This window comes from Erythranthe guttata, chromosome 10 (genome assembly GCF_056151865.1).
Source record: "Erythranthe guttata isolate IM_541 chromosome 10, IM_541, whole genome shotgun sequence".
NCBI classification, from domain to species: Eukaryota; Viridiplantae; Streptophyta; class Magnoliopsida; order Lamiales; family Phrymaceae; genus Erythranthe; species Erythranthe guttata.
The window spans coordinates 19525173-19551269 of NC_142542.1; the positions used below are offsets into that span (position 1 = coordinate 19525173).

Genomic DNA, 26097 nt, shown 5'->3' on the forward strand with positions numbered 1-26097 from the left:
ATAATACTTGCAATGCAAAAATTGATGCATCGATCAATCTCAATATTAATTCAGACAAACAAGTATATCTAACAGAATTAATTGATCAGAGGAGACCATATAATATATATATATATATGTGTGTGTTTATTACATAATTAAGTGCCTGCCCTGGAGGAAAGGCAACTCAATATTACTACTACTGTACATATATAGTACGTGCCATCGGAGTTATTGGACCTATATCTATCACATATATATACATATCTATCTATCATATATCATGTCCACAACAACTCATACAATTTCTGTATACTAACTTTATTATTAATAGAATGTATAACTAACTAAATTAGTTTCTTTTGTTTATTGTGACTAAAAAAAATGAAAATTCCAAATTTCGTCGATTTCGATCTGATTTTTTTTTTATATTGGTACAATTTTTTACATTCCAACTTCCGAAGTTCCTTCGTGTTATTAGTATTAGCAAAAAAACTCTATTATTCAATTTTATTAGTAAACTACCCCTAAATACACACCATTTAGGTGGCTATGTGCTAAAAAAATGCATTATACGGTTGCTAATTTTTAGCAATTCGGCATAACACATGGGTACTAAATGCAATAAACACTATTTTTCAAAAAAAAAAAAAAAGGTTATATTGTTATTACCATTTTTATATAACCTTAATATTTTTTTTTTTTTTTTTTCGACATTGTTTAACAGAGTATGCATATACAATGCAAGTGACATCACCGGTCGATGAATATAGTGACAGGGTCATTTTGCTCGAGATACTCACGAGCCAGGCACTTAGGCCCCAGTGTACGAGTTTTTCGGCGAAGGGGCTGATCTGGTGAGGTTGGTCCATGGTGCACCCTCGAGCAAATTCTTGATGATCGGCTAAGCACCATTTCTTTTTGCTTGGAGAAAAAAACAAGTGTGTAACAATGGAGTTGGTAGTAAGAGATGGATTATCATTGCAACAAGAACTCATTATAGTGCACTTATTACAAACATTTCCAAATAATAAGGAAAAACATTAACAAAAAATTATTTAAATACAAATAAATAAAGATTGTCCAAACAAGGGTCTAAACTAGCACTACAAAACCTCAACTCTTGCTAATTAAAAAAAAAAAAAACTTTTCGATTATGCCCCCTTCGGTGCACCGCCATGTGTCGTACACGAAAGAAAAGAAAAACGAAAAAAAATTGAAATAATAGAAAGAATTTAATTTCAAGAATGTGCAAAAAAATTCAGCCAAAAAACTATGTGAATGTGGCTTTTTAATTTATCTTGTGGCAAATGCGTATTATATATACTATGACGATATTCTAATCGTGAGATTTTGCTTGCTTACAGTGAAATGCGATACCCCGATATTTTTTTGCCGTACGTACTTATCAACATCCAGCAGCTTTGAGAAAGTTATCGTACGGACTCGAAGATGGCAGTCTGAACGAGCTAGGATAATTCTGTACTTCAGCGGCACACGGTAATCCGGTGTTACTCGCTTGTCTAATCGCAACTCCATGTACTTTCTGGTCCGCAAATGAATTTCCACTCTGTAGATCATGCAAATTACGATTAACCCCTTTTTTCGAGTTTTCAAATTTTTTTTTTGGATTTATGTTTTTACCTTATGTGAGCTATTGTCATGCGACACCATTTGCTTGTTGTTGACTTCAATTGAAGATACGGTCAACAAATTCCCTTGTCTATTTTGCGCGTTGACCAAATACGACATTTTTTGTTGCTTCCCCATTAAAAGCGTTTCGCAATGATTGGCCATTTCTTTGTAAGAAGCATCGGGGGCGGTGCTAACCGACATTCTTCCTACGTTGTGAGCTGTCTCCAAAACCTGTCCGAAAAAAAATATATAATATATGAAATTTATTGCATGAATTTTTTTTACTTATAAGTACGAAAAAAAATACTTACGGATTGTAGAAGTTGATCGACGCTTAGGAAATTCGGATTTTCAATGGTTAATTGTGAATTATGTTGGCTATTTCCTACAGAATCTGGAAGGGAATCATCGTCTCCTACGAACATCGAGACAGCCTGTGCATTATGGTAAAAAACACACAAATTAGAAAACTCGAAAACACCAAAACATTAATTTTTATTTATTTATTAAAAGTCATTTTACCTTTTCTAGAGATTTAGGATTGTAAGAATCACTATTATGCCCTTCATTTGCAGCATCGGCAAACCTCGAGCCTTTTAGAGAGCACAAATCGTCGGGCAAAAATTCACTCAACAACTGCTCCCTCGTCGTAGCTATTTCAGACTGCACAAAAAATAAATATTAGAAAACGATAATCGATATCAAAAAATAAAAATGATAAATCGATTACGAAAAATTGAAAGCTTACGTCTAGTAAGTTATCGAGATGTGTAATAATCACGGACACAAGGGATTCCGTTTTCTGACTCTCGTTGATTTTGATTTCCGAGAGATATCTCGTAGCGGAACAATCGTCTTCGTTGGATCCGTAATTGATTTTATGATGCCCCGTTTCGTTAATCTGCAACTTCGAATCTTCTACCAAACACATAAATGGATCAACCTGAAAAAAAAAAGATAGTTTATAACAAGTTAATTAGAATAAAAATAAATAAATAAATAAATAAATAAAATAACGCGAGATGACGAAATCGACCATTTTATTGGAGAGTGTAGCTTTGACTAGTGGGACGAGTGGAAGAATGTTGTAAGCCTTCGACGAAAAGATAATCATACAAGTTGACAGTATAAAGAGTGATCTTTTTCTTGATGGTGGAAGCTTCCCTGCGAATAATGATGTCATAAATGTTATATATACAATTAAAAAATATAAAATCGATATTTGGAAATTAGGCTAATAATTTTACCTCCAGCAGCGAGAGAAACACTCCTTAACGAAAATGCCAGCTGGAAACTTCGAATAAGAGCATCACGGTACGAGTTCTGTGCCATAACAAGAAACAAATTTAAACAGTTCGAACTCATAGAGTCATAAAATTTAGGAGAAATTACACCTACACCCCCTGAGGTATGTTAAAATAACTTTAAGATCCCTATAGTATCGGTAATTACAATCACCCCCTCAGACATTGTTAGAAACCCTAACGGAATAATGCATTGGATAAGTTATTCCGTTAGGGTTCGGACTATTAGTTTCAGGCAGTGGTGGAGAGAGGGTGACACGGCTCGGCTCTGCTAACATTTCTTGAATCCTTATTATTTTATATACATAATTATAAATTTTCATCTATCGTAGCATAAACGGCCACGCGGGAAACAAATACAGTGCATATCAGTGCCCAGGACATGAAATCTTGGCTCCGGTAATTGTTTCATGGTGTGGCTGTGATTACCAATACCACAGGGACCTTAAAGTTATTTTAGCATACCTCAAGGGTGTAGGTGTAATTTACCCTATAAATTAATTAAAAAAAAGACAAAAAAAAACAATTGATTTTTTTTTTCTTTAAATTACTAAATATGAAATTACCTTGGCTCGAGAAAAGAGCAAAACCAAGCTGTAAGTGTGAGCAATGGCAACGTAATTTTCAGGCATGTTAGCCGGAGAAATGGATTGAGCCCAAATAGACGAAAACAAAAAGGTTATTTGGTGGCTGCTCAATCTAAGAGGCACAGCATTCTGAAAAATTCAAAATGAAAATATATAAATATATAATAATTAAATTAAATAAAAAAAATTGAAGCAACATTGAAATTATTTCGATAAAGTACCGCTTCTTTATTCGATTTGGCCAAAGAATCAGCAGCAGCATCTGGTGCAGGCGAATTTCTGATGCTGTACGCTCGGCTGTAAGTTGACTTAATTCTGTTCATTACTCCACTCGTATTATTATTGTTATTATTATTTTCGTCCGAAGCTTTTTGTTTGTTCAGCTCAACGAGATTATTCCTTTGATTTCTGAGCTTTTCGAATAGGGCGGCCGATGATGAGAATACGGAAACTGTACGCGAGAGCGTTCTTGGGAAATCTATCTTCTTTTTTGAGTCGTCGGAAAAAGACGAATCTGATTGTGGCGAAACGGAAGTTGGCACGAGTACGACTGAGAAAATTTGATGAGCTCCTATTCGTGTTTCGTAATCTGGATGGAGCATTGCTGGAAGTAACTGATGGAATAATGCCTCCGGAAATGCCTAATCATCGAAAAAAAAGTTGCATGAGAGTGTGTGTGAGAGAGAGAGAGAGAGAGAGATTCACCTTCTTTCGATACGATAAATTCGGCAAAGAGGCAATAATTTGAGCAGTTTGATAAACAGTCGAAACAGTCGTTCTAGCTATAACAGTGACGCTCGGAATATTCTCCAACATAGAAGCCATAACATCGAGAATCAAACCAGCATCTCCAACCTATTACATCAAAAAAAAAAATCAATAAAAGCACGACGCAAGAACGAAAAAAACAACATAGTGTAATAACAACAAGAAAAACAACAAACCTTCGACGAAAGCTCAACCAGACACTCATCGACCGCCTCACGGAATTTTTTATTCCACTTAATCAAATCCTGTCCAAGATTCGCATCGTCGAGCGAAGAGTGGATGCTCTTACGCAAATGCCGCATGACATCACTCACGGCACCCACAACAGCCACCGATGACTGTACGTTTGTCAGCCGAGCAAGTGCAGTCGCCACCTGGACAATGTCGAGCTGCATTTCCGGTTGCTTAAGTACGTTTTTATGATCTAGATGCTTCACTAATATCGACAGCAACAAGTGCGTATTCTCCCCTGCACGGAAAAAAAAAAAAAAAGTCCTAAGTCCAATAATTCATTGCAAGAATCATAAACGAAACAAAAAAAAAAGGAATAAAAAAAAATAACCGGAATCATCCATCAAAAGCTGAATGTCTTTTAACACAGGAAAAGCAATCCCATCTTTGATCGGCCACAAATTCCCATTATCGAAATATCGAAACAAAGATTCTAGAACACGGCGCATTGTCGTAGCTTCTCTTCCGAGCTTGGCCATGTTATGAAGGCATACCCTAGACCAAAAGCACGGGTTCTTCGAGTCCTCGCTGTAAATTCAAAAAATAAAAATTAAATACTTATATTACTAAAGAACGAATATCGAATACTCGAGTAAAGAAAGAGAAAATCGAGGCCATGAAAATTTACTCTGCCACATTGAGTTGTCCTTTATCGTTTACAATCATTTTCCAAGAAGGAACTTTCAATGCAACATCCGGTGAAGGAGAGATATGCCCTTCGGTTTTATGTACTTCTTGCACCCAACGACTTTGCGTGGGCCCGTCGGATTCTTTACTCTGACCACAGTAATTTTCCAACACTACTGAAACAATCTGATGAATCGGAAATAATAAATAATTAGTAAATACATAATAAATATTTCCAAATATATATATATATATATATATATATATATATATATATATATATATATATATATATATATAGCATAGAGAAAATATACTTACATTGTCGAATTCGACTGAGATATGGGAGTTTTCACCCATGAACCAAACCTGTATGACAAAAAAAAGAAAGAACACCTAAACGAATAAACTCGATAACCGATATAAACGTTCGATTCTCGTATTTTAAATCTATATCAAGAAATTTGGCTTTATAAAAATTAATCCAACATGTTTTAGAATATTTCTCGAAAAAAAATTAAAAAAAATGACAGCTATGTTATACCATAGCAGATAGAGATTGAAGGCCGGCGACTCGTAATCGTTCAGCCCTTTCGTCGTCTCCGACTTCTTGAGCCATTTGGCAAAGTTTCGGAACAAAACCATCTAAGTTAAACATGTAAGTTCCGTCGTTCTGTTTATCACAAAAAGAGTTGACTCAGTCTTTGTAAGAAAAAAATCGAAACTAGAATCTTATTGCATGTGAAAAACACCGACCTGATTGTTTACAAACTCAAAGAGCGATTCACATCCGATAATCAACATCTCGTCTTGGTTTGCTTGATCAAGCAAGGTTTGCATGATCGTCATTACACTATTCGCAAACAAAGGCCTGTCGTCGTAAAAACAAAAAAAAAAAAAAAAAACAAATGACGAAAATTCGATAATGAGTGAAATAACAATAGTGGACGAAGACGGAGACGTACATTTGCTCCCGGCAAGATACCAACAATTTCCGGTAAATACACATGACAATTTTCACCGATCGAATGTTTTCGTTTCTCAACTCCTTATAGCATCTTTGCTCAAGGGACTCTGCAATCTGCAATTTATTCGTTAATTGATTAGACCAAAAACCGATTTTCGATAAACAGTCAAAGAATCAAGTAAGAAGAAGAACTATACCACCTTTTTTACTTAATGATTATGAAAAATACGGTAAAATATTACCTTTGGAATACGCAAAGGATTTTTCGCAGCATATTCACATAGTTTCCCGATCTTCCTGTCGTTCGGCTCTTCTTCCTATATAGCAAAACGAACGATTGTTGGCCATTATAAACAATTTTAATACCAAAGTACGATGTTAAATAAAAACATGTGATCGATGAAGCGCACCTGCGATCGGGGGAAAATATCGGAAATCAACTTTTTGTACCTCTTGACAGGCTGCCGAGACCTAGCACGCATAGAGGGGCAAAAGAAACAAAGGCTGCCACATGCCGGCAAAACTTGCCTCGAGATCACACCCGAAACAACACTCATTTTTATTTTTTATTTTTTTTTCTACAAACCAACCAGCCTTCGAAATTCCAAGCTTTCTTTCCCTTCTTTATCTCGAAACGAAAAACAAAAAAAGTCGAGATTCTCGAGACGAAGAAGGGAAAGGAAGGCTGGTACACGATCAAGCGGGCACTTCCTCAATGCCTGTACCAGCCTGCACATACATACATACATACATACATACATACATACATACATATCCAAGAATTAGAAACCTCACATCAAAAACACAATTTCCATCAACCCGAAAAGCGAATAGAGAAAATTCAATAAATTGGGCATATAAAAAACCATTCAAAGAAAAGAAATTCATTTTTTTCTATACCTTCAAGAATCTTGATTCGTTGATACTCAATAAAATGGGCATAATTTTTTTTATTTGTTTTTTTAAATTGTTCATAAAAATTTAACATTCTATAAAATGGGTTCAAGAATAGTGATCATATTAAATTAGCTTCACAAACCTTGATCGTGGGTAACACAGATAACCGCTACAAATTCAAGAATGTCATATTATTTTTTTTCTATTTCCTGTTTCTTGATTATAGCATGAGAAAAAGGGGTGTCGGAATTTTTTACCTTCGGAAGAACAATGTGCCGATTTTCAAGTACTTCCCGAAACTTATGATCTCTCTCGCTCTTTCTCTCTCTAACCTCTCTCTCTTTCAACAACGACCCCACCTCTTCTTTCTCTCTCTAACGTGTATATACAATTTTTGTCTTGGATAATTTATATAAATCTTAAAAAAAATTAAAAATTATCAGCTGGGGGGCATACATTAATGATTGAGAACGTGTCAATTTTCAAAACTAACAAGAATTCAAAGAAATATGGCCGGATTTCAGTTGTATACTATTTTATTGTTTCACCAACTTTGTGGCGGTACTATTAATTGCTAAAGATTAGGGGTCTAAATGAAAATAAGGGGAAAACGTTTTGGGGTCGAAATTGCTAAAATATAAAACTCGACTCAAAATAAATAATAAAAAAATTGTTCAATTTAAATCTCTAACCTCCACTCGACTAATAATAATCAAATTAAAATTCAATTACAATCTTATATAATCAAACAGAAATGAACTCAGAAATTTTCTGAAACTTGATCATAATCCAATTTTAATTTTGGAAACGATAAATAACTATCAAATCTTCTCATCACGTGTAATCTTTTCTTTTTCATGTTGTTTTCTTCAATACGAGATCGAAGAAATGCTGAAAATGATCTTCATTGAGTAAATGACATCTTTCTGTAATTTCTTTTGCCCGCCATGTGTTTGATAAAATGCTTACTTCTCCATTATGGCCTTGAAACTTCACCGCCACAATAGTTGTTTCTATGTGGCTAGAAGATTGTATTAGGCCTCGATACTGCTCTTGACCAGAGTGGCATTCGGGTTTCCGAAGAAGTACGTAGTCGAGAAGGTTCTTGAAATATTAAAAAAATGATGGAATGCTAGCCCACCGGTTCTTCGAATGGGCCCCACAAACAACGGAAATACTCGCGCAGCGTTAGAGCCTACCACATTATGATCGAGTCGTTGACAAAGATAAGGCAACACGAAATAATTGTGGGAACTTGTGAACAGCATGAGAAGCAAAGGAATATCGAGAATTTTTTGTATTATTAGGAGGAAATACGCGAGGGCTCAGAAGGCGAATGAGGCTGTGTACACATTTAGCACGATGTATAAATCTCATGTACTGCATTCAACGGGTTATTGAGTGGTTTATCCAAGTCGAAGAATATTAGAAAATCTCTCTTGAGATATTTGATGCAATGAAAAATCAAATTTTCTTCCGATTCGAAAAACTTATAGCATCTTGCTTGAAGGCTGGGGAAGGGCTCCGAATTTACCGAAAGCTAGGAATTTTTTTTACAGAAATGGTTGACTCCTCGGGGTGCAATCCGGATATTGTGACATATTGAATCATGGTCGACATTTTTGCAAGGCTGGAAGAACAAACGAAGCGGTTGAAGTTGTTAAAGAGATGGAGTTCAGTGGCTGTGTCAGCCCACGTCTTTTATCTATCGCGTTCTTATACATGCGTGCAGTATTGAAAATAGAATCGAGAATGCAATAGATGCTTTCCTTCAAATGTGACAGTATATAACGCCTTCATTAGTGCTCTCTGCAAAGTAAATAAATTCAAGAACGCGTGTAAGGTTGTGAACGAATGAGATGGATAATACAATGCCCTCGAGAATTCCAACATTGCCAACGAAGTCCTCGCCGTAATCAATTCCGTGCACCCCATCCAGCAGGCCCTCGGCAAATTAGCTCCATTTTTAAATCGCCAAGTTGCAATTTCAGTCCTTCGGTCTCACTCTCAACTGAAGAAAGAACGACGGATTTGTTTCGATTCTACATCTGGGCTGCCGAAAGAGCGCACCTCATAAGTCGGGTTTCACACAATTTGATTGTTGACATGCTTTTGAGGATAAGTTAGGATAGTGTGATATATATCTGCAAGAAAAGATTGGAAGGTTAAATATTTTGACAAAATGTTTCTTCGGCTTTTTCTCAAAGCACTGATCACGCGTTATTGACAACGCGAGCCTGCAAAAAGAGTTGGAGAATTTAGTCGACTCGGATTTGAGTCAAAGCTAACAAGCTGCTTGCTGATAAAACATACAACTCTTTGATCAACTAAAACGGCATTTCGCAGATTCAATAACATATGCAACGCTTATACAGGGGCTCCGAAGGGTAGACAGAGAAGGAGATGCTTATAAACTATTCCAACACATGAATGAAAAACGGATGTAAACTGAGGCCATCTGTGTATAACACGCTCATGACTTGGTCTTGCGTAAGGAAGAAGCCTTGGGTTGCTTCCGATCTCGATTCGGGGCCTTATAATATTTGGCTCGTTGGATTGTGTCAGACAAACAGAGTTGACGAGGCTATGAAGCCGTTTTCAGTTCTTGAGGAATTTACTGTTGTGTCTGCACCTGGATGATGTCGATTTAATTTATTTGTAATGTTTTACTGTTACATTTTATTTGAGATTCCAACAATAATAGCATTCCATTAAGCTTGGTAAACACCTCAGTCAACGTAGATACAATCGAAAATACTCTCAATCAATGGTAGAATCAATGCTTGAGGATTTCATCTAGTATGTAACTGAGTACTATAGCCTGGAGTAGATATACAGGTAAAACATTCCTAATACTTACGAAATCGGCAATGAGTATTAATGCGCATTAGGTTTATGAACGGTATCAACAGAAAGATCCCTCCAAGTAGCAGCTTTGAAGAAGAAGTTGTAGTTCAGCCAATTCCAATCAACAGCAGATGTCATCCTAGAACACGAGAGAAGCCAATTCAACGATTAGAAATTCGAAAACTAGTACTGGAAGCATCAAGCCACAATTAATTCCACATAAGAAAAATAAAAATCACAAGGATCAAGAATATCAGATTCAACAACTATGTCGCGATTGACTTTATTTAAGCTATGTAAATCTATTATACGCTTAATGAATTCATTTAACGAGAGCAGCTATATTGAGTGCTACCAACCATTGTCACAAGATCCAAATAAAGAAAGGACACTAGAACGAAAGGAAGAATTGTTGTCAACGGCCATTGTAGTACGGTATCTCGACTCTAGATGCAGCAGCAATGAAACTTGATAAATGCTTAGATGGATTATCCGAAACTTTTTATTCCCGAACTTGTCGAATGTTAAGACCTATGCAAATTACACCTTGCTGCTGCTAAAAGTTCTCAGATACTTGAGAGGGACTCGAGAATACGGGATCTTATCTCATATAAGGTTTTGTTTCGCTATAGTAACATCGACTATGCTGGAGATGCAACAATAGGAGGAACACTTAAGGGTGCAATCGGTTGTGTTGGCGCCAGATTTCCGATTATCGAAGATTGAGGAAATTTGTCAAGTTTTGAAATTAAAAGATTGACAAAGATTTATTTCCATGTTTATTTTGGAAATTATTTAGAGTCCTATGTTTGTAATATTCCTATTAGGGCTTTGATTTATTTTCATGTATCTTATTCTAATTATGTCTCTTTGTACTTATCTAGAATTAATTATGTCTCTTTGTACTTATCTAGAATAGAGTAAAAAATTGGTTAGGATTCTACTTACCTAGTTATACGATTTCTTGGAGATCACGCAAGGGTTAAGGAGGCAAAATTCGTGCATAAATAAAGCCTCACAAGTCATTGAAGATCTTATCACTTTTATTGGAGAAAACCTCTCATCGTATTGAAGTTGTGTTAGGGCAGTCTGCGGAACAGGACTGTGCCATCGTTGCGTGTGCCAACATATACAGAATTGCTGTATAGATCTCGGGAGAGGTCATCCGCGTGTCTGAAGGGAGTTCAGGCTTGAAGAAGGTTCAACGCACGCGGAGTGGAACTGCTGTAGAGAGACACGAAGTTCGAGTTGTGTTACAAGAACGACATAAAAATTAAAGAGGGAGTCTTTATTATTTTAATAAGTCCTGTTAATGTACACTGTAAATCTGAAATCTGCGGAACATGACTGTTCCATCGTTGCGTGTGCCAACATATACAGAGTTGCTGTATAGATCTCGGGAGAGGTCATCCGCGTTTCTGAAGGGAGTTCAGGCTTGAAGAAGGTTCAACGCACGCGGAGTGGAACTGCTGTAGAGAGACACGAAGTTCGAGTTGTGTTACAAGAACGGCATAAAATTAAAGAGGGAGTCTTTATTATTTTTAATAAGTCCTGTTAATGTACACTGTAAATCTGAACTGGTGAAAACGTGTTTGCAGGTCCACGTGGATGTATGGCACATTTGTGTCTGAACCACATTAATTTCTTGTGTTCATTTATTCTGCTTTCAGTAGTTTATAACTGTGTTAAAACAAAAATTATAGTTATAACTGAATACTGTTCCCACAACTTAACTGTTACAACTTAGGTTAATTGATTTCTATAGGCATATAAATCTACAATTGGTATCAGAGCCTCTCACTAGATATACATGGTGTGTGATTTTGGGAATTTGATTTATTTGCCATTTATCTTCCATAGGAACTATGAATGCTCATATGGAAGGCGGTTTCACAACTCGCCCACCACTGCTTACTGGAACCAATTACTCTTATTGGAAAACTAAGATGAAAATGTTCATCAAGTCAATGGATGAAGATGCAAGTCAATGGAAAACGACCTGTTGCCATAGATGAAAAATGAATCGAAACTGAGAAGCATGAAAAAGAATGGAACAAAACTGAGCAGATTGCTGCAAATATGAATTCCAAAGCCTTGAATGCCATATTCAATGGAATTGATATCAATCAATTCAAAATCATCTCAGCATGTGAGTGTGCCAAAGAAGCATGGGAAAAATTACAAACAGCTTATGAGGGGACAACCTCAGTTCGATTATCAAAACTTCAGATGCTCGCTACTCGCTTTGAGGATCCTCGAATGGAGGAGAATGAAACCGTAAGCGATTTTAATTCAAAACTATGCGATATCTTGAATGAATCTCATGGGCTTGGTGAAACCTATTCCGAAGTCAAGCTTGTTCGTAAAGTGTTGAGATCAATGCTAGACCGATTCGCATACAAGGTCACAACTATTGAGGAAGCAAGTGATGTGGACTCATTGCGACTGGAAGATCTGATCGGAAATTTGCAGACATTTGAGAACAAGTTGAATATCAGCAAAATGGATAAGGAAAGAAAAATTGCTCTACAAACAATCATTGTGACAACTTCATCAGTGCCCCTAGTTCCCATGACAGCACTCGAAGTCAAGCTAACAAAATCCATGTCTCTAATAGCTAAAAACTTCGGAAAACTTGTGAATGGGAATGGACATCAAGCAAGCAAACTTCGAAAAATGACAAGTTGGCACAAACTTTTGAAAGAAAACCTAGAAGTCCTACAAACAAGCAAGAAGTCAGGAAGGGTTCGATGTAGAGAATGTCGTGGCTATGGTCATATTCAAGCTGAATGTGCAAACACTCTGAAGAAGCAAGGAAAATCACTTGCTACAACCTGGAGTGACAATAACTCGGAATATGATGATTACAGTGAAGCGAGTGATGCTGAAACAAGTATTGACTTATGTGGTACATGCAAGGTTACTGATGTTACACACGATGATGTCACATGCACCGAGCCATCACACCTTAGGAACACTGAAGTGACACGGGGTGATATTACATGCACTGAGCCACCACACCTCAGATATGCTACTCGTAATCTCGAGAATCATAGAAATCTAAACACAATTTTTTTGTCCACATGAGAAAAAGATTCAGAGAATGATGAAGAATGCTCAATTGAGAAGATTCAACAGCAACTGAACGATCTTCTAAAGCAATATCATGAGGTTGGTGATGAAAACAGGTGTTTGAAGGAGAAAGTGAAGGAACTCGAAGAGGAGAATGAATCAGTTAAAGTCAAACTGAAGCCTAGAATCGACGAGCTTGAATTAGAAAATGAGGCATTGGAGGTAAATCATGATTTTGCCCTGAAAGATATTGACAATCTAAAAAAAGTGCTCAGACATTTGCAAAGCTACGATTGCAATAAAGCAAGGCAGATCATGAGAAATCCTGCTCCAAAGAAAAATGCGGAACCCAACCTCAAGCGTGACAACACCCCTGTTGCAACAACGTTAGAGGCATCAGTCAGTAAGTTAAATTGCACTGCGATTCTTCCTTCAAACAGGTTAGATGAAATTTTAAATGCTCATCCCTCAAATCCTGATAAACTTGGTCTTGGCTATACTGGGAGTAAGTTCAATGGTAAACCGAATCAGAATCAAAAAATTAATTTTGTGAATAATACTGTCAAACCTACCCCACAACATGTTGCCTCACAGTCTTATACAAAAAAGTTTGTGCCAACTTGTCATTTTTGTCACAAAGTATATAGGACATGTTAGGCCAAAATGCTTTAAAAGATGGAAATTGATTAATAAGAGTTTATCATATCAATCTTCCAATTCCGCTGCATGGGATTATAATTCCCAAAGAAAATACTCTGATAATAAATGGATGAATGAGTATAATGCAAACAACTTTCCTGCTATTCTTTCTTTAAAAGCATGTACTACTAACTCTTGGTATTTTGATAATGGTTGCTCCAAGCATATGACAGGTGTACATAATTACTTAAAGAACCTGCATAATGTGTCTGGTGGACAAGTTAGTTTTGGTGATGGAAACAAGGCATTTGTGAGAGGAGAAGGTAACTTGGATGTTGAAGGATTACATAACCTTGACAATGTTATGTATGTAGAGGGTTTGAAATCAAACCTACTCAGCGTAAGTCAGCTATGTGATCTATACGACTCAGTGCTGTTCACCAAGCGTAAGTGTGAAGTGTTTGATCAAAACAACAGGTGTGTTCTATCTGGTTATAGATCATCTGATAATTGTTATAAATTTGATCAAACTGACCAAGTTGAACAGTGTCCCCTCACCACCTCTAATATCACAGATCTGCTCTGTTATCGACTGGGGAATTTGAATTTTCAGGATCTAACACGAAATATCAATGCAGATTGTGTGAAAGGTGTTCACCAACTAAACTCCAATGCACCAGATTCATGTGACGACTTTCTACTGGGGAAACAAACTGAGAGCATTGGAAGAGAAATACTAGATTACAAAATCACAGAAGTATCAGCGCCGACATCTGATGTCATAACTGAAGATGTTACCACTGGTAAAGAATATATAAAAACTTGCAATAAACCCAAGGTTGACTACCAAGAAATGGTGAGGTATGTCTATTTCACTTCCACTGTTTTGAACCAAAAAACATCAACGAAGCAATTCTTGATGAATTTTGGGTGTTAGCCAAGCTTGAGGAACTTGAGCAGTTTTCTCGAAATGACATGTGGGAACTGGTTCTGAGTGATGACAAGGTAAAACAACTAGAAGATAGGATATTTATCTCACAGTGCAAATATGCCAAGAACGTGGTAAGTAAATTTGGGTTGAAAAAGGCAAAACCTTTAACAACACAAATGGCCTCAATTGAGAAGTGGGGAAGTGATTGTGATGGCACAAATGTTGATTCCACACTATACAGGAGCTTGATAGGAAGTTTTTTTTATCTTACTGCTAGTAGATATGATATTTGTTTCAGTGTAGGTATTTGTGCTAGGTACTAAGCAAGCCCTAAAGAGAGTCATTTGAGTGTTGTAAAGCGCATTATCCGATATGTTAGTGGAACACCCGAATGGAGAAAATGGTATTCAAAAGATACTAACAATTGTCTTGTAGTGAACAGTGATGCTGACGGGATAGGAGATGTGGATGACAGAAAAAACACCACAGGAGGTTGTTTCTACATGGGTAACAATTAGGTATCTTGGTACAGTATGAAACAAAATTTCATTTCCTTATCTAGTGCTGAGTCTGAATACATAGCTGCAGGAAGCTGTTGCACTCGACGTCTTTGGATGCAACATATGTTAAATGACTATGACTTTCGTGAAAAAGAGTTGAATGTCTTTTGTGATAATAAGAGTGCCATACATATTTCAAAAAATCATGTTCAGCATTCTAGGACAAAACATATAGATATTCGTCTTCATTTCATCAGGAATTTAGTAGAACAGACACGTGTGACCATAGACTATGTGTCGACAGACAATAAGTTGGCTGATAGTTTCAAAAATCCCCTGGATTTCCTTAGATTTGATTCCCTGGGTAAAGCACTTGGAATTTGCAATGTAAAAAATTAAGCTATAAAAATGATAGTGCAATCATCTTCTTATTTTGTCCGGATTGCACTTGATCTACTAATCAGACATATTATGTGTCACCTTCTTATGTGATAACATCGCACAACTTATGTTAATCCTTGTTTTGCTTGGAATAGTAGTGATGGAGATATCATTTTGACTAACAGTGGTTTGCTAGTTTTTTTTTTGGATTAACCTTTTGTTTCCGCGGTAAGTTCCGATAGAAGTTTGTTGCCCCTTCTATCGGGATCGGAGTGATCAATGCCTATGGCCTCATTAATCTCAAAGATCATACTCCTATAGGAAGAATTATGCCATCCATTTGCATATGCATTCCCGACTTCTAATTAAAAGCTATGTGAATTCTTAAGACGGTTGCCCTCCTAATATTTGGTTGAACTTCATGTCAACAAATAAAAAAAAAAAAACGGGCAGAAAAAAAAGGGGTGTGATTTTTTGGGATGTTGTTCTGGTAAGTATTAGTGAAATTATTCTTGAAGTTCACGGTTGAATTGTTGTGCTAATCGCATATGCATTCATAACCCCATTAAAATACATAATTTATGATTTCTTGAGTATGGTCATGGAGCTCTAGGTATATCATGCATCCAAGAGCATGTTGGTGGCATTCTATCGTGTCTTGTTCTAAGTTCTTTTGGTTAATCCTTGAAAACAAGGCACTCTACATTTTTGCTCTTGTGACCTCCTTGGTTTTCTTTCCTTGTAAAACTTGGGTTCTACATACTGTTGCAATATCCCTTTATATATATACTTCTTCTTGAGCTTTTTTTTTTTTTTTTTTTTCACAGCTTTGGAAATCTATGGTTTTTGAGTTTATTATGGCCTCTGGCTGACTGTTGACACATGGATGTCTTGATACGTGATCTGTTTAGAATCTCTGAAGAAGCGTGTGGGAATATACTTCTGTTTTATCATGATCTTTGTGGGATCTGTTTCTATCCTATCTTTAGGACTTCTAGGATTTCTCAATATTTCTTCTACTCGACCTATCTCTCTAGTATCTCTCTATGTTTTCCGAAAGCTACTTGTCTCTTATCTTTTATGTGCTTCACAGATTTATTATGGAAAGAGACGAATCGGTTGAGGGGTCTGAAATGAGGAAGCACAAACAATTGTGCATCGCCGTCCGACAAGAAGTTTGGAAAAACATCAAATTCTGTGACAACAACAGTGGTCTCTGTAGTTCCCATCTCTCTCGTGGCCACAAATCCGGAGCCCACAGTCACACATGTGCAGTCACCAGCCCCAAGCTCCAAATAAGGTATTGTCTCTGATCCGCTGGACGATATTCTGGATGAAAGTGATCCTTCCATGTCTAAGGCAGAAGACGTTGGTGGTGAAGACCATGTCACAATTGAAGAAACTACTTTCAACGCCCATGTGCAGTTTTGCCGGCTTCAAAAGAAGTTTGAGAGCAATTATGGTCTTAAGGATGAGCCATACACTTCGAGTAGCCACCAATCTCTTTCTGAGCAGACTTATGCTACATTTACTGCCGTACATCCAACTAGATCTGAGTCATCAGAATCTTCACTGGAATCCTAACTTTCTGCTGATCGATACTCCGTTGTCGGGTCTCGCGGTTACTTGCGAAGGGAAATTTTTCAATATGGCTCCTGAATTGAATAAAGATTTTTACAGGTGTAAGAATCAAATCATTGTGAATCCATTTGTGTTAATGACACCATTAGTTGTTGTGATCACTGTATGTTGGGTTTCCCTACAGCGTCACTCATGCAGTTTTTATCAACATTGGGGAGTACATCTTTGCTCATAATGGAGCTCTTGCTAACTCTCGCACAAAAAGTTGGAGTGTCTGTCTTTTCCCTCGTTGATCTATCACTTGCTGCCACATCATTTCTTAGTGGCAACTTTAGCTTCTATGCCTGAACGACCAATCATTATTCATCCTAAGGTATTGGTTGAGCATTTTCATGATCCTCAAGAAGATGTTTTGTTTATGGTCCAGGTTGCTCTCAACGCGAAAAAGAGTTCACTTGATGACTCTATGACCTCTACTGTTGCTCCTGAAATTAGTGTATCAACGAGGATTTCACAAAAAATCACGTGAGCATTACATCTTTTCTCCCAGCCATGCTTGCAACTTTGGCACAACCTGGTCAGAAAAGGGGTGTAGCAACAACTCCAGATTCCCCACCAAAAACTGCCATACACAAGGGAGAAACTTCAATGAGGAAGCAGCAGTCCACAACCGCAAGGCAAAGCGTCCAGCAGTTCTCATGATAATGATCTGCTCTTCGACTATGGTTATCAAGGTTGTAAAAAACGGTAATCGGGTCCGAGTCGGTCAGGCACCGACTCACGATTAATCGGTGCGGCGGTGATTAATCGGTGATAAATCGGAAATAAATTGGTTTTTAAAATTTAATATAATATATTTCTAAATATTATTTATAAATACTCCAAACATATATAAAAAGATATTTAAACATAGTTATATCTTCATCATGTATATATCCTAATAACATAATAAAAGTTTAATAATTATAAGATCATAATACATAAATATTCTTATAAAATATAAATAAATAAATATTTTTTTTGAATTTACATTTATTTTTGAATATTCTTGGCATACATCATTAGTTCTTTAACAATAACAATTAACAAAAACAAAATAAGGCATAAACTCATATTTTCTTTTATTAAAATCCAACTTTTATTTTGAATTATAAGAAAAAAAAAAAAAAAAAAAAAAAAAAACGGATTTTTAACCGATTTTTGACCGATTTTTGCACCGAGTTTGACCCGCCTTAAAGGTTTGACCGCCTCAGACCGCCTAAAACCGCCTCACAGGCAAAAAAACGATTTTTCAAACCTTTACACTAAAATCGTAAAGGTTTTAGACCGCCTCCGCCTCGGAGACCGATTAATCGGCCGCCTCGGCCGATTTTTAGAACACTGATGGTTATTAAGAGAAGTTTCCTTGATAAACATTTTGTTGGTTTTTTGGTTGTTCTTTTTGAACTGCTTAAATTTATGTCTTTATTTAGGACTGTTATGGTTATGTTTACTTTCCTTCCTATTGGATATCACCTTGGTTATCTTTATTTTGTGCCTTCGGCTTGTTTTGGATAACTTTGTGCTCCAGGAAATTTCTCTGCTACAACATATATGTGATGCAGGGGGAGTTAATCATTTCTGCATAGGGAGAAAATCTCATATGCATAGGGAGTTCTTGTTAAACATGGATTCTGACCAATCTATGCCAAAGGGGGAGATTGTTGGCGCCAAATTTCCGATTATCGAAGATTGAGGAAATCTGTCGAGTTTTGAAATTAAAAGATTGGTAAAGAATTATTTCCATGTTTATTTTGGGAATTATTTAGAGTCCTATGTTTGTAATATTCCTATTAGGGCTTTGATTTATTTTCATGTATCTTATTCTAATTATGTCTCTTTGTACTTATCTAGAATAGAGTAAAAAATCGGCTATGATTCTACTTACCTAGTTATACGATTTCTTGGAGATCACGCAAGGGTTAAGGAGGCAAAATTCGTGCATATATAAAGCCTCACAAGTCATTGAAGATCTTAGCACTTTTATTGGAGAAAACCTCTTATCATATTGAAGCTGTGCTAGGGTAGTCCGCGGAACAGGACTGTGCCATCGTTGCGTGTGCCAACATATACAGAGTTGCTGTATAGATCTCGGGAGAGGTCATCCGCGGTTTTAAAGGGAGTTCAGGCTCGAATAAAGTTCAACGCACGCGGAGTGGAACTGTTGTAGAGAGACACGAAGTTCGAGTTGTGTTACAAGAACGACATAAAAATTAAAGAGTGAGTCTTTATTATTTTTAATAAGTCCTATTAATGTACACTGTAAATCTGAACTAGTGAAAACATGTTTGCAGATCCACGTGGATGTAGGGCACATTTGTGTATGAACCACATTAATTTCTTGTGTTCATTTATTCTGCTTTCAGTAGTTTATAACTGTGTTAACACAAGAATTATAGTTGTAACTGAATGTTGTTCCCACAACTTAACTATTACAACTTAGGTTAATTGATTTCTATAAGCATATAAATCTACAGGTTAGTTTTCAATATTTGATACAACATTTGATAATCATGTAACATCAATATCAATTTAGGACCAGAAATTAATTTGTAAAGAAGCAAATCATGCAATTGTCAATATCAATTTACTCTAGAATCATCACGAATAGCAAAACAAATACATACTCACACTCGGATTGATAAATAAACCTCAGCGAGTAGCAATAATAATATCAATTTATGACCATAAATTAATTTGTAAAAAAGAAAATCATGCAATTGTCAATAAACCATGGCAAAACAGAGACAAAACACAGACATATTAACACTTTTGGATGGATAATAAACCTCAGCTAGTAGTTTGAAAATACTCACTCATGATAATGCATTTGCCATCCAAGGCACCATTCCGCCGCCTTTGCCGTCGCCGCCTAGGTCGGTACCTTTGTCGTCGCCGCGTTCGTCGCTGCCTTCGTCGATGCCTTTGTCGCCGACTTTGTTGGTGACTTTGTCACTAATTTTGTCACGTTGAATTAATCGCAGAAAATTGTTCAATATACGAAGTATTTGTGCCTCATTAGGTTTATTCACAACTGCTTTCAATTCCTGCTCGAATTTCCTCAAAAATTTCATCAAATACTGCGGATTTCGAATTGTGATGGTTTGATAGAAACACGACTCAGTGGCTTGGACTGAGGTTTCTGCTCCTAGACCGACAACCGCAGCTCCGGACAAAATTCCAAAGAGGAAGATCTTCGTGATTTGATCGGAGTTCCTCGCACTTGCTTTCTCTAGAGATTCTTTCAATTGCTTCAATATCTGAGATGAATTCTCCTTCTCGGCGTTGAGATTCTTCACCATTTTCTCTAGCTCTGAATCTTTGAATTTTGCAGCATCTGCATCCCCAATCTGAAAATCAACATAGGATTTCAGAATCGATTTGCCGAAATCCAAACCTTTCTAAATAGGATTAAGGTCCTTGACGAAATCATAACTAGGTGTAAATGAAAATGGATTTATCGCCATGGTTCTCTCGGGAGCGGGAAAAGTGAAATTTTCGCAGTAAACGTGTAAAGTGTGGGGATGAATGGTGCGTGTGTGTAAAGTGTGTAGTAGCATATATATATATATATATATAGAGTGGACAAAAATGCCCCGTAAAATAATTAAAACTTCAAAGTCAATTAAGTAAAATAGATAATAATTAAATAGTTCATTACTGGATATTAAATACAATAATTAATAATATCTTATTCATTGAAAAATTGTAACCACAACAACTAAAATCGGTCGGTAATCATTGGTTGAACCAACACTTATTTGTGAAATTGTATTTGAGACTCATAATCAAACTCTTAACATGAGTTGGTTAATAATCTTGTTGAATTGTGAACCTCGGTTGTATTTTTGAATTGTGAACCTCGGTCGGTTCTGACTCGTGAAGCATTGGTTCACGACAATAATCATGTCTCCATTCAATTTTTTATTTATGTAATTTTTCATTAATATTCATTTGTCCTTTGTCCTAAAAATAGAAAAAATATATAATCAAACTCTTAACCTTAATGATTGGTTAATGGTCTAGTACTTTTGAATTGTGAACCCCGGTCGATTCTGACTCGTAAACCGTTGGTTCACGATAATGATCATGTCTCCATCCAATTTTTCATTATGTTTAATTTTTCATTAATATTTATTTGTCATTTGTTCTAAAAATAAAAAAATATAATAAACAATTAAGAGTAAATGAGACAACTCGAAATGAAAGTAATCACAAGATCGAAAAGTTTCTAATTAAAAAGAAAAAATAAATCATTACACACATGATATTCAAGACGATGATAAATAATTACTGGAATAACCTAAGAAGAAATAGATATTGTAAAATAAATATGACAGTTTATGTATATCAATATTAAATAAAATCACATTCTACTATTTCAATATATTTTAATATATACATAAATTAATAGAGACGTGCAACGCACGTCACACCTTTGTAGTGCAAAAAAAAGCTCAACAGTCCCTTTAGTTCTCTGTTTGAATTTTGCTTATAATATCCAGCTTGGGAAATAATTGGGAAATTGCTTTTGCGGTTTCATGTATGTAATGCAATGCCCAAAATGGCTGGTATGGAGTAGATTGTAGAGTATTTTTTTCGGTTTTTATCATGCATTGCGTATTGGCCCAAGTGGCTGAGACCAACATACATTATTAGTGTTCCAGATTCTACGAGATTCGATTCACATGAATTTTGGTCAAACTCAATGTTGTGTAGCAGAAGAGAAGACCTCCATGGAGAAGGTACAAAAATACCCAAATCGCCCTGCTGTCGAGTCAAGTGAATTTATAATAAAGTATGCTCACGTATATTCTTTAATCGGTGCTTTGGCCTAAGGACATTGTTGTCAAGTACAATAAAGCTGCACTTATGTTTCAATTAATTTACTTTTTTTTTATTATTATTTGTTATGTTTGATAAAAGTGAATCACACGATTTTCTGATCGATGGTAAGGGTTTTATAATCGCTCATTTTTAATTGTACTTAGAAGTTCGATAAAATCAACAAGTGAACATACATACTCTTTTAGTTCTTGTGTTTGAATTTTGCATACAACATTCATTTTTCTCGAATAATAGAGAAGCACTTGAGTTGGTAGAGCTGGAAAAATGTCTTGCACAGTTTCATGTATGTAATGATGTAAACGCAGTGTCGAAACGGCTGGTATGGATCTTATATATGTTTATGTTTTCAATAGTCTTCTTCTTGAGGTAGTTAATCTTCCGAAAAACCTTAGTTTTCCCCTCTCTATTTGTCGTATAAGCATTTTTTTTCTTTAAAAATTAAATAAATATAAATTATAGGGACGGCATTTCAAGTTCGAATGCATAAAAAAAATATATGATCACAGAAATGCTACACTCTGGACTGAGCAACTACTACACGGTCTAACACCCCATCTTTTTTAATAAATTAATAATCGTTTGCTAAACACGTATAATCGACTGAAATTGTTTTTTTTAACATAGATGTCAATCTATCAAAGTGTGTATTAGCAAGCCCTTACAGAACATTAAATGGAGATCGATAATGCGCCAAGGTAAAGATTCCATCTATATCTCGACTTATTCAACATTCTGATTTGATTGGTAGCATATGGTTATACGTATTTACATGTATAGCATGGGAATAAGGCAAAAAAACGGCTGAGGGGACCGTATGAGAATATTCTAAACCATGATAGCTTTGCAGTGCAGGATTCATGATAATGGAATTTCAGATTTGATACAAATTTTGAGGGGGTATGAGAGTGGATTATAATTATAAACGAGACTCAAGTAGAACTCAAATCGGGAATCTGGCCACATATTCTTGTATAGAGAATAATAATATCCTTTTAGAAGCAGAGCAACAAAACAGTACAATTGGTCTCGTTCAAAGTTGGGCTGAAAGCAACGATGCCTTCACCGCACTAATACTGGTAATAATTGTTTGTAGAACAATATCTAAAGAAAGAAAGAAAGAAAGAAAGAAAGAAAGAAAACAATCATATGGGGCAAAATAGTTAAATCATTTATAACAACAACGTCCACATAAATTTCTACTTCTAAAATTAACTTATCATCAACAATATAGCCATTTTGAGGATTATGCACTTCATCGAGAAATGCAAGAGTATCATGCCCCCATGTTTTATCCGAACATGTAAACCATCGAAAAACTGCAAAATGGAAATTTATTAGCAAATTAGACTAGAGTCTAAGCAAACAAATTATAAATATTGTTGCTGAGATTTTATTTAACTAAAACATAAAGATCTTTTTTTTCTTTTTTTTTGAAATTACAAGTACAAATTTAAAATTTATCTTTGTTTTAACTGCAATTTGCAAGAGGAAATGGAAAGATAAGCTATATCATGATATGTATATACACACACACATACGACTCACCTTCCGAAGTCAAGCAGAAAGAGTTGGCATTGCGTTTTATGTTCATCCTATACTCCGCCTTCACTTTTTGATGAGCAAGGTAGCTATGGGCACTAACACACACCAAAGTACGCTGATAAGTAAGAACCTTCAAAAGTGGGAAGAGCTCCATTTGGGTATATCTTAATCTTCCTAAGAATCAAAGTTGAATCAAAAGGATTAGAGTGGTACAACTTTAATGACAAGGAGATCGAAAGATAGAGAAAAGAGAAAATAGAAGACAGAGAGAGAGACCACTTGATATCTCTGATGATGAATTCTTTGGAATACATAATATCTTTCAATTTAGAGAATTCTTTAATCTGCCAAATCATTTTCCGTGGTGATCTTTTTTCATGCAAAACCAAACGTTCAACGACTCTTTGTCTTTTAACGACAAAAACTTCAATTCCAAACACAAAATTGTCACCAACCAAGTATCCATTTGATTCATCTTTTAAACTTTTCTTAGAGATAAGTTTTGAAAATCCCCACATGGACTTTGCTTCGTTAAAACGATGTCCACCACCATTCAATCGAAAGCAAAGATAAAAATCTGGTTATATAGAAAGATTGTGAGAATGGCATTAATCTCCCAGTCTATGGGCAAAGAACTAGTTTCAGCGATTGCCAAGTGTGCGGAAACATGGTTGCGGTTTTAGTTGTAGAGAATGGATGGTCCCCATTAGAATAGATTATAAGTCTCATGTCCAAGTGCAACATCACCATAAGTGTCACATCCAACAAATAAACGGAATCATCAAAGATAAAAGAACGAAAGAGTGATAAATTAACAACATACCATTTGTAATCTCCAGCTTCAAATACTCTGGCTTCGTATTTTTCAATGCCAAGCTTAGAACATAAAGGAAAAAGATTCGATTTTGCTCAGAAAGTGTGCAGGCGACACATTTCTTATTTCCACGGTAATATCTAAGGAACCAAACAAGTAAAAAACAAAGGAAGTCTATAAGTGTAGTTTAAATGTCACAATTAGGGGTGAAAGTCGGATGACTCGCACATGAATTAGCCTTTTTGAAAAGTTTTCAAAACTTTTTGGAAGTACAAAATCAATTCCAATTCCAAATTTTTTGCAATTTAAAAATTTATTCCAATTACAAAAGGCCCGGAAATTTCGGAATGTTTTTGGAAATTACATAAATTCTAAAATTTCAAAAACTTAACGAAAATTTTATTAAGATTTCATAATTTTCTAAAAATAAGAACATCCACGTTGATAAAAGTAAAATTAATAACTAATAAATTCCGGTTCAAAAAAATAAATAGCAATAAACCCCATCATAATATCGAACAAAACTTCTAACAACAATTCAATATGTGTAAATCCTAAAATAAAACTTAAATCAAATTACTGTTTTAGAACACAAAAAAAAAAAAGTAAAATAAGTATTATACAATATATATTATTTATAGATTTATTTTTCAAAAACAAATCGGGCTTTTTCGGAAATTAAATCGGATCGAAAATCGAAAATTTTAATATTTTTCTATATAATTCCAATTCCAATCCAAAAAAAAGGAAAAAAATTGGAATTTGGAATTTCGGAAGCCAAAGTGAAAAAAATTATTCCAAAATTGAAACTTTTCAAATCAAAACCAGCAAAAATTTAAATTTCAATTTCAACTTGAACCTCTAGTTACAGTTATAAATTTGAGCCCATCTTATATTCTCTCGAACATTAATGAAGAAGTCACTATTAGTGGAAAATTAATTTGCTCTTGTTCCATGTGTTATAATTTATAAATACTCTATCTAGTATAGAACCTCGATACATTATTACTCATAAACTAATAATCTCGATAAAATTATAAAAAAATAAAAAAAAAAAAAAAAAAAAGTTGAAGAATATTGGTCAAGTATGTACCCTCGTCAACCGTTGGAACTGGGTTTTGCTCAGCCTCCGCCGCCGCCGTTATTCTTGAAGGGGTTGAAAGCCGAACTTAGACCAAACATAACCTAACACTATTCCCAGCAATAACTTCATCTTCGCACAAAATATTCTAAACCCTAAGCACAAAATAATATCAAGTCACAAAATATTCTAAACCTAAAGACAAAATAATATTAAGAATGAAAATAAAGTAAGTCTAGGTTTTTATGAATACGTATCGAATTTATTTTCTTTCATAATTTTTTTTTTTGGCTATTTAAGGGTCTGATTATAGGGATTGAGAATCAAAATAAAATAATCTTCCTTCACGAGTATATATATATATATATATATATGGGTAAATTACAACGACCCGTGAGCTATGGTCAAATTACGAAAAAAAACATCATGTTTAGATAATTACAACTATCCTCAACTATAAATCTTCGTACACGTCCACTCTTGCGGTGTCAAATTTAGTGAAATCTTCTACATCATATGGAATATTCTCAATTTTGTACCCGTTTTATCATTCGAGCTCCACATTTTGAAGCAAGATGATCATAAGATGTGTTTTTTAGTTCGTATATATATCAAATTGTGGTGCATCATAAACTGCATTTTTGCATAAAACGAGTACAAACTCGAGAACAATCCACGAAATCACGAAGATTATGTTACAATAAGGGTGGGATACGATTCATAGTTGAGGGAGGTACCTGTACTATTCCAAACATGAGGGGGTTTTTCGTAATTTGACCAAACTTCTGGGTGATTGTAATTTACCCTATTCCAAACATGAGATATAT

The 26097-nt window shown here is 35.5% G+C and overlaps 2 protein-coding genes and 1 pseudogene across 9 annotated transcripts; 2 read left to right on the forward strand and 1 right to left on the reverse strand.

Moving 5' to 3' along the window:
• Positions 1-595: 595 nt before the first annotated feature.
• On the reverse strand, positions 596-7525 carry LOC105949291 (protein SEMI-ROLLED LEAF 2). Of its 8 annotated transcripts, none has more exons than XM_088824451.1 (21): positions 7253-7496; positions 6509-6827; positions 6341-6415; positions 6097-6212; positions 5888-6002; positions 5676-5804; positions 5453-5500; positions 5133-5317; positions 4836-5032; positions 4450-4742; positions 4211-4360; positions 3727-4146; positions 3485-3634; positions 2862-2937; positions 2651-2778; positions 2363-2557; positions 2137-2277; positions 1926-2048; positions 1624-1845; positions 1345-1549; positions 596-896 (listed from the first exon to the last, which is right to left on the reverse strand). In XM_088824451.1, the coding sequence occupies exons 2-20, from the start codon at positions 6653-6655 to the stop codon at positions 1388-1390; spliced, it is 3072 nt and encodes a 1023-aa protein (XP_088680577.1). In that variant the 5' UTR covers positions 6656-6827; positions 7253-7496; the 3' UTR covers positions 596-896; positions 1345-1387. The 8 variants fall into 8 exon arrangements, with proteins under 8 accessions (XP_088680577.1, XP_088680576.1, XP_088680574.1 ...); XM_088824450.1 differs by having other exon boundaries at positions 596-903; XM_088824448.1 differs by having other exon boundaries at positions 7138-7382.
• Positions 7526-7910: 385 nt separating this feature from the next.
• On the forward strand, positions 7911-9720 carry LOC148767772 (pentatricopeptide repeat-containing protein At1g77360, mitochondrial pseudogene; annotated as a pseudogene).
• A 2201-nt stretch (positions 9721-11921) lies between these two features.
• LOC148767773 (uncharacterized) lies at positions 11922-17648 on the forward strand. The gene is made up of 5 exons (XM_088824786.1): positions 11922-12834; positions 12937-13431; positions 13787-14414; positions 16706-16901; positions 17442-17648. The coding sequence occupies exons 1-5, from the start codon at positions 11922-11924 to the stop codon at positions 17646-17648; spliced, it is 2439 nt and encodes an 812-aa protein (XP_088680912.1).
• The last annotated feature ends 8449 nt before the right edge of the window (positions 17649-26097 follow it).

What these genes read in the sequence shown, in the direction of transcription:
- LOC105949291 (XM_088824451.1), bottom strand. Translation starts at nt 6,655, where the DNA reads ATGAGTGTTGTTTCGGGTGTGATCTCGAGGCAAGTTTTGCCGGCATGT. An exon ending in ATCCTTTGCGTATTCCAAAG is followed by an intron (nt 6,213 to 6,340) that starts GTAATATTTTAC and finishes AATAAATTGCAG; the next exon opens with ATTGCAGAGTCCCTTGAGCA. An exon ending in GTATCTTGCCGGGAGCAAAT is followed by an intron (nt 6,003 to 6,096) that starts GTACGTCTCCGT and finishes TTACGACGACAG; the next exon opens with GCCTTTGTTTGCGAATAGTG.
- LOC148767773 (XM_088824786.1), top strand. Translation starts at nt 11,922, where the DNA reads ATGAATTCCAAAGCCTTGAATGCCATATTCAATGGAATTGATATCAAT. An exon ending in GAACACTGAAGTGACACGGG is followed by an intron (nt 12,835 to 12,936) that starts GTGATATTACAT and finishes CATGAGAAAAAG; the next exon opens with ATTCAGAGAATGATGAAGAA. An exon ending in TACTGGGAGTAAGTTCAATG is followed by an intron (nt 13,432 to 13,786) that starts GTAAACCGAATC and finishes AGCATATGACAG; the next exon opens with GTGTACATAATTACTTAAAG.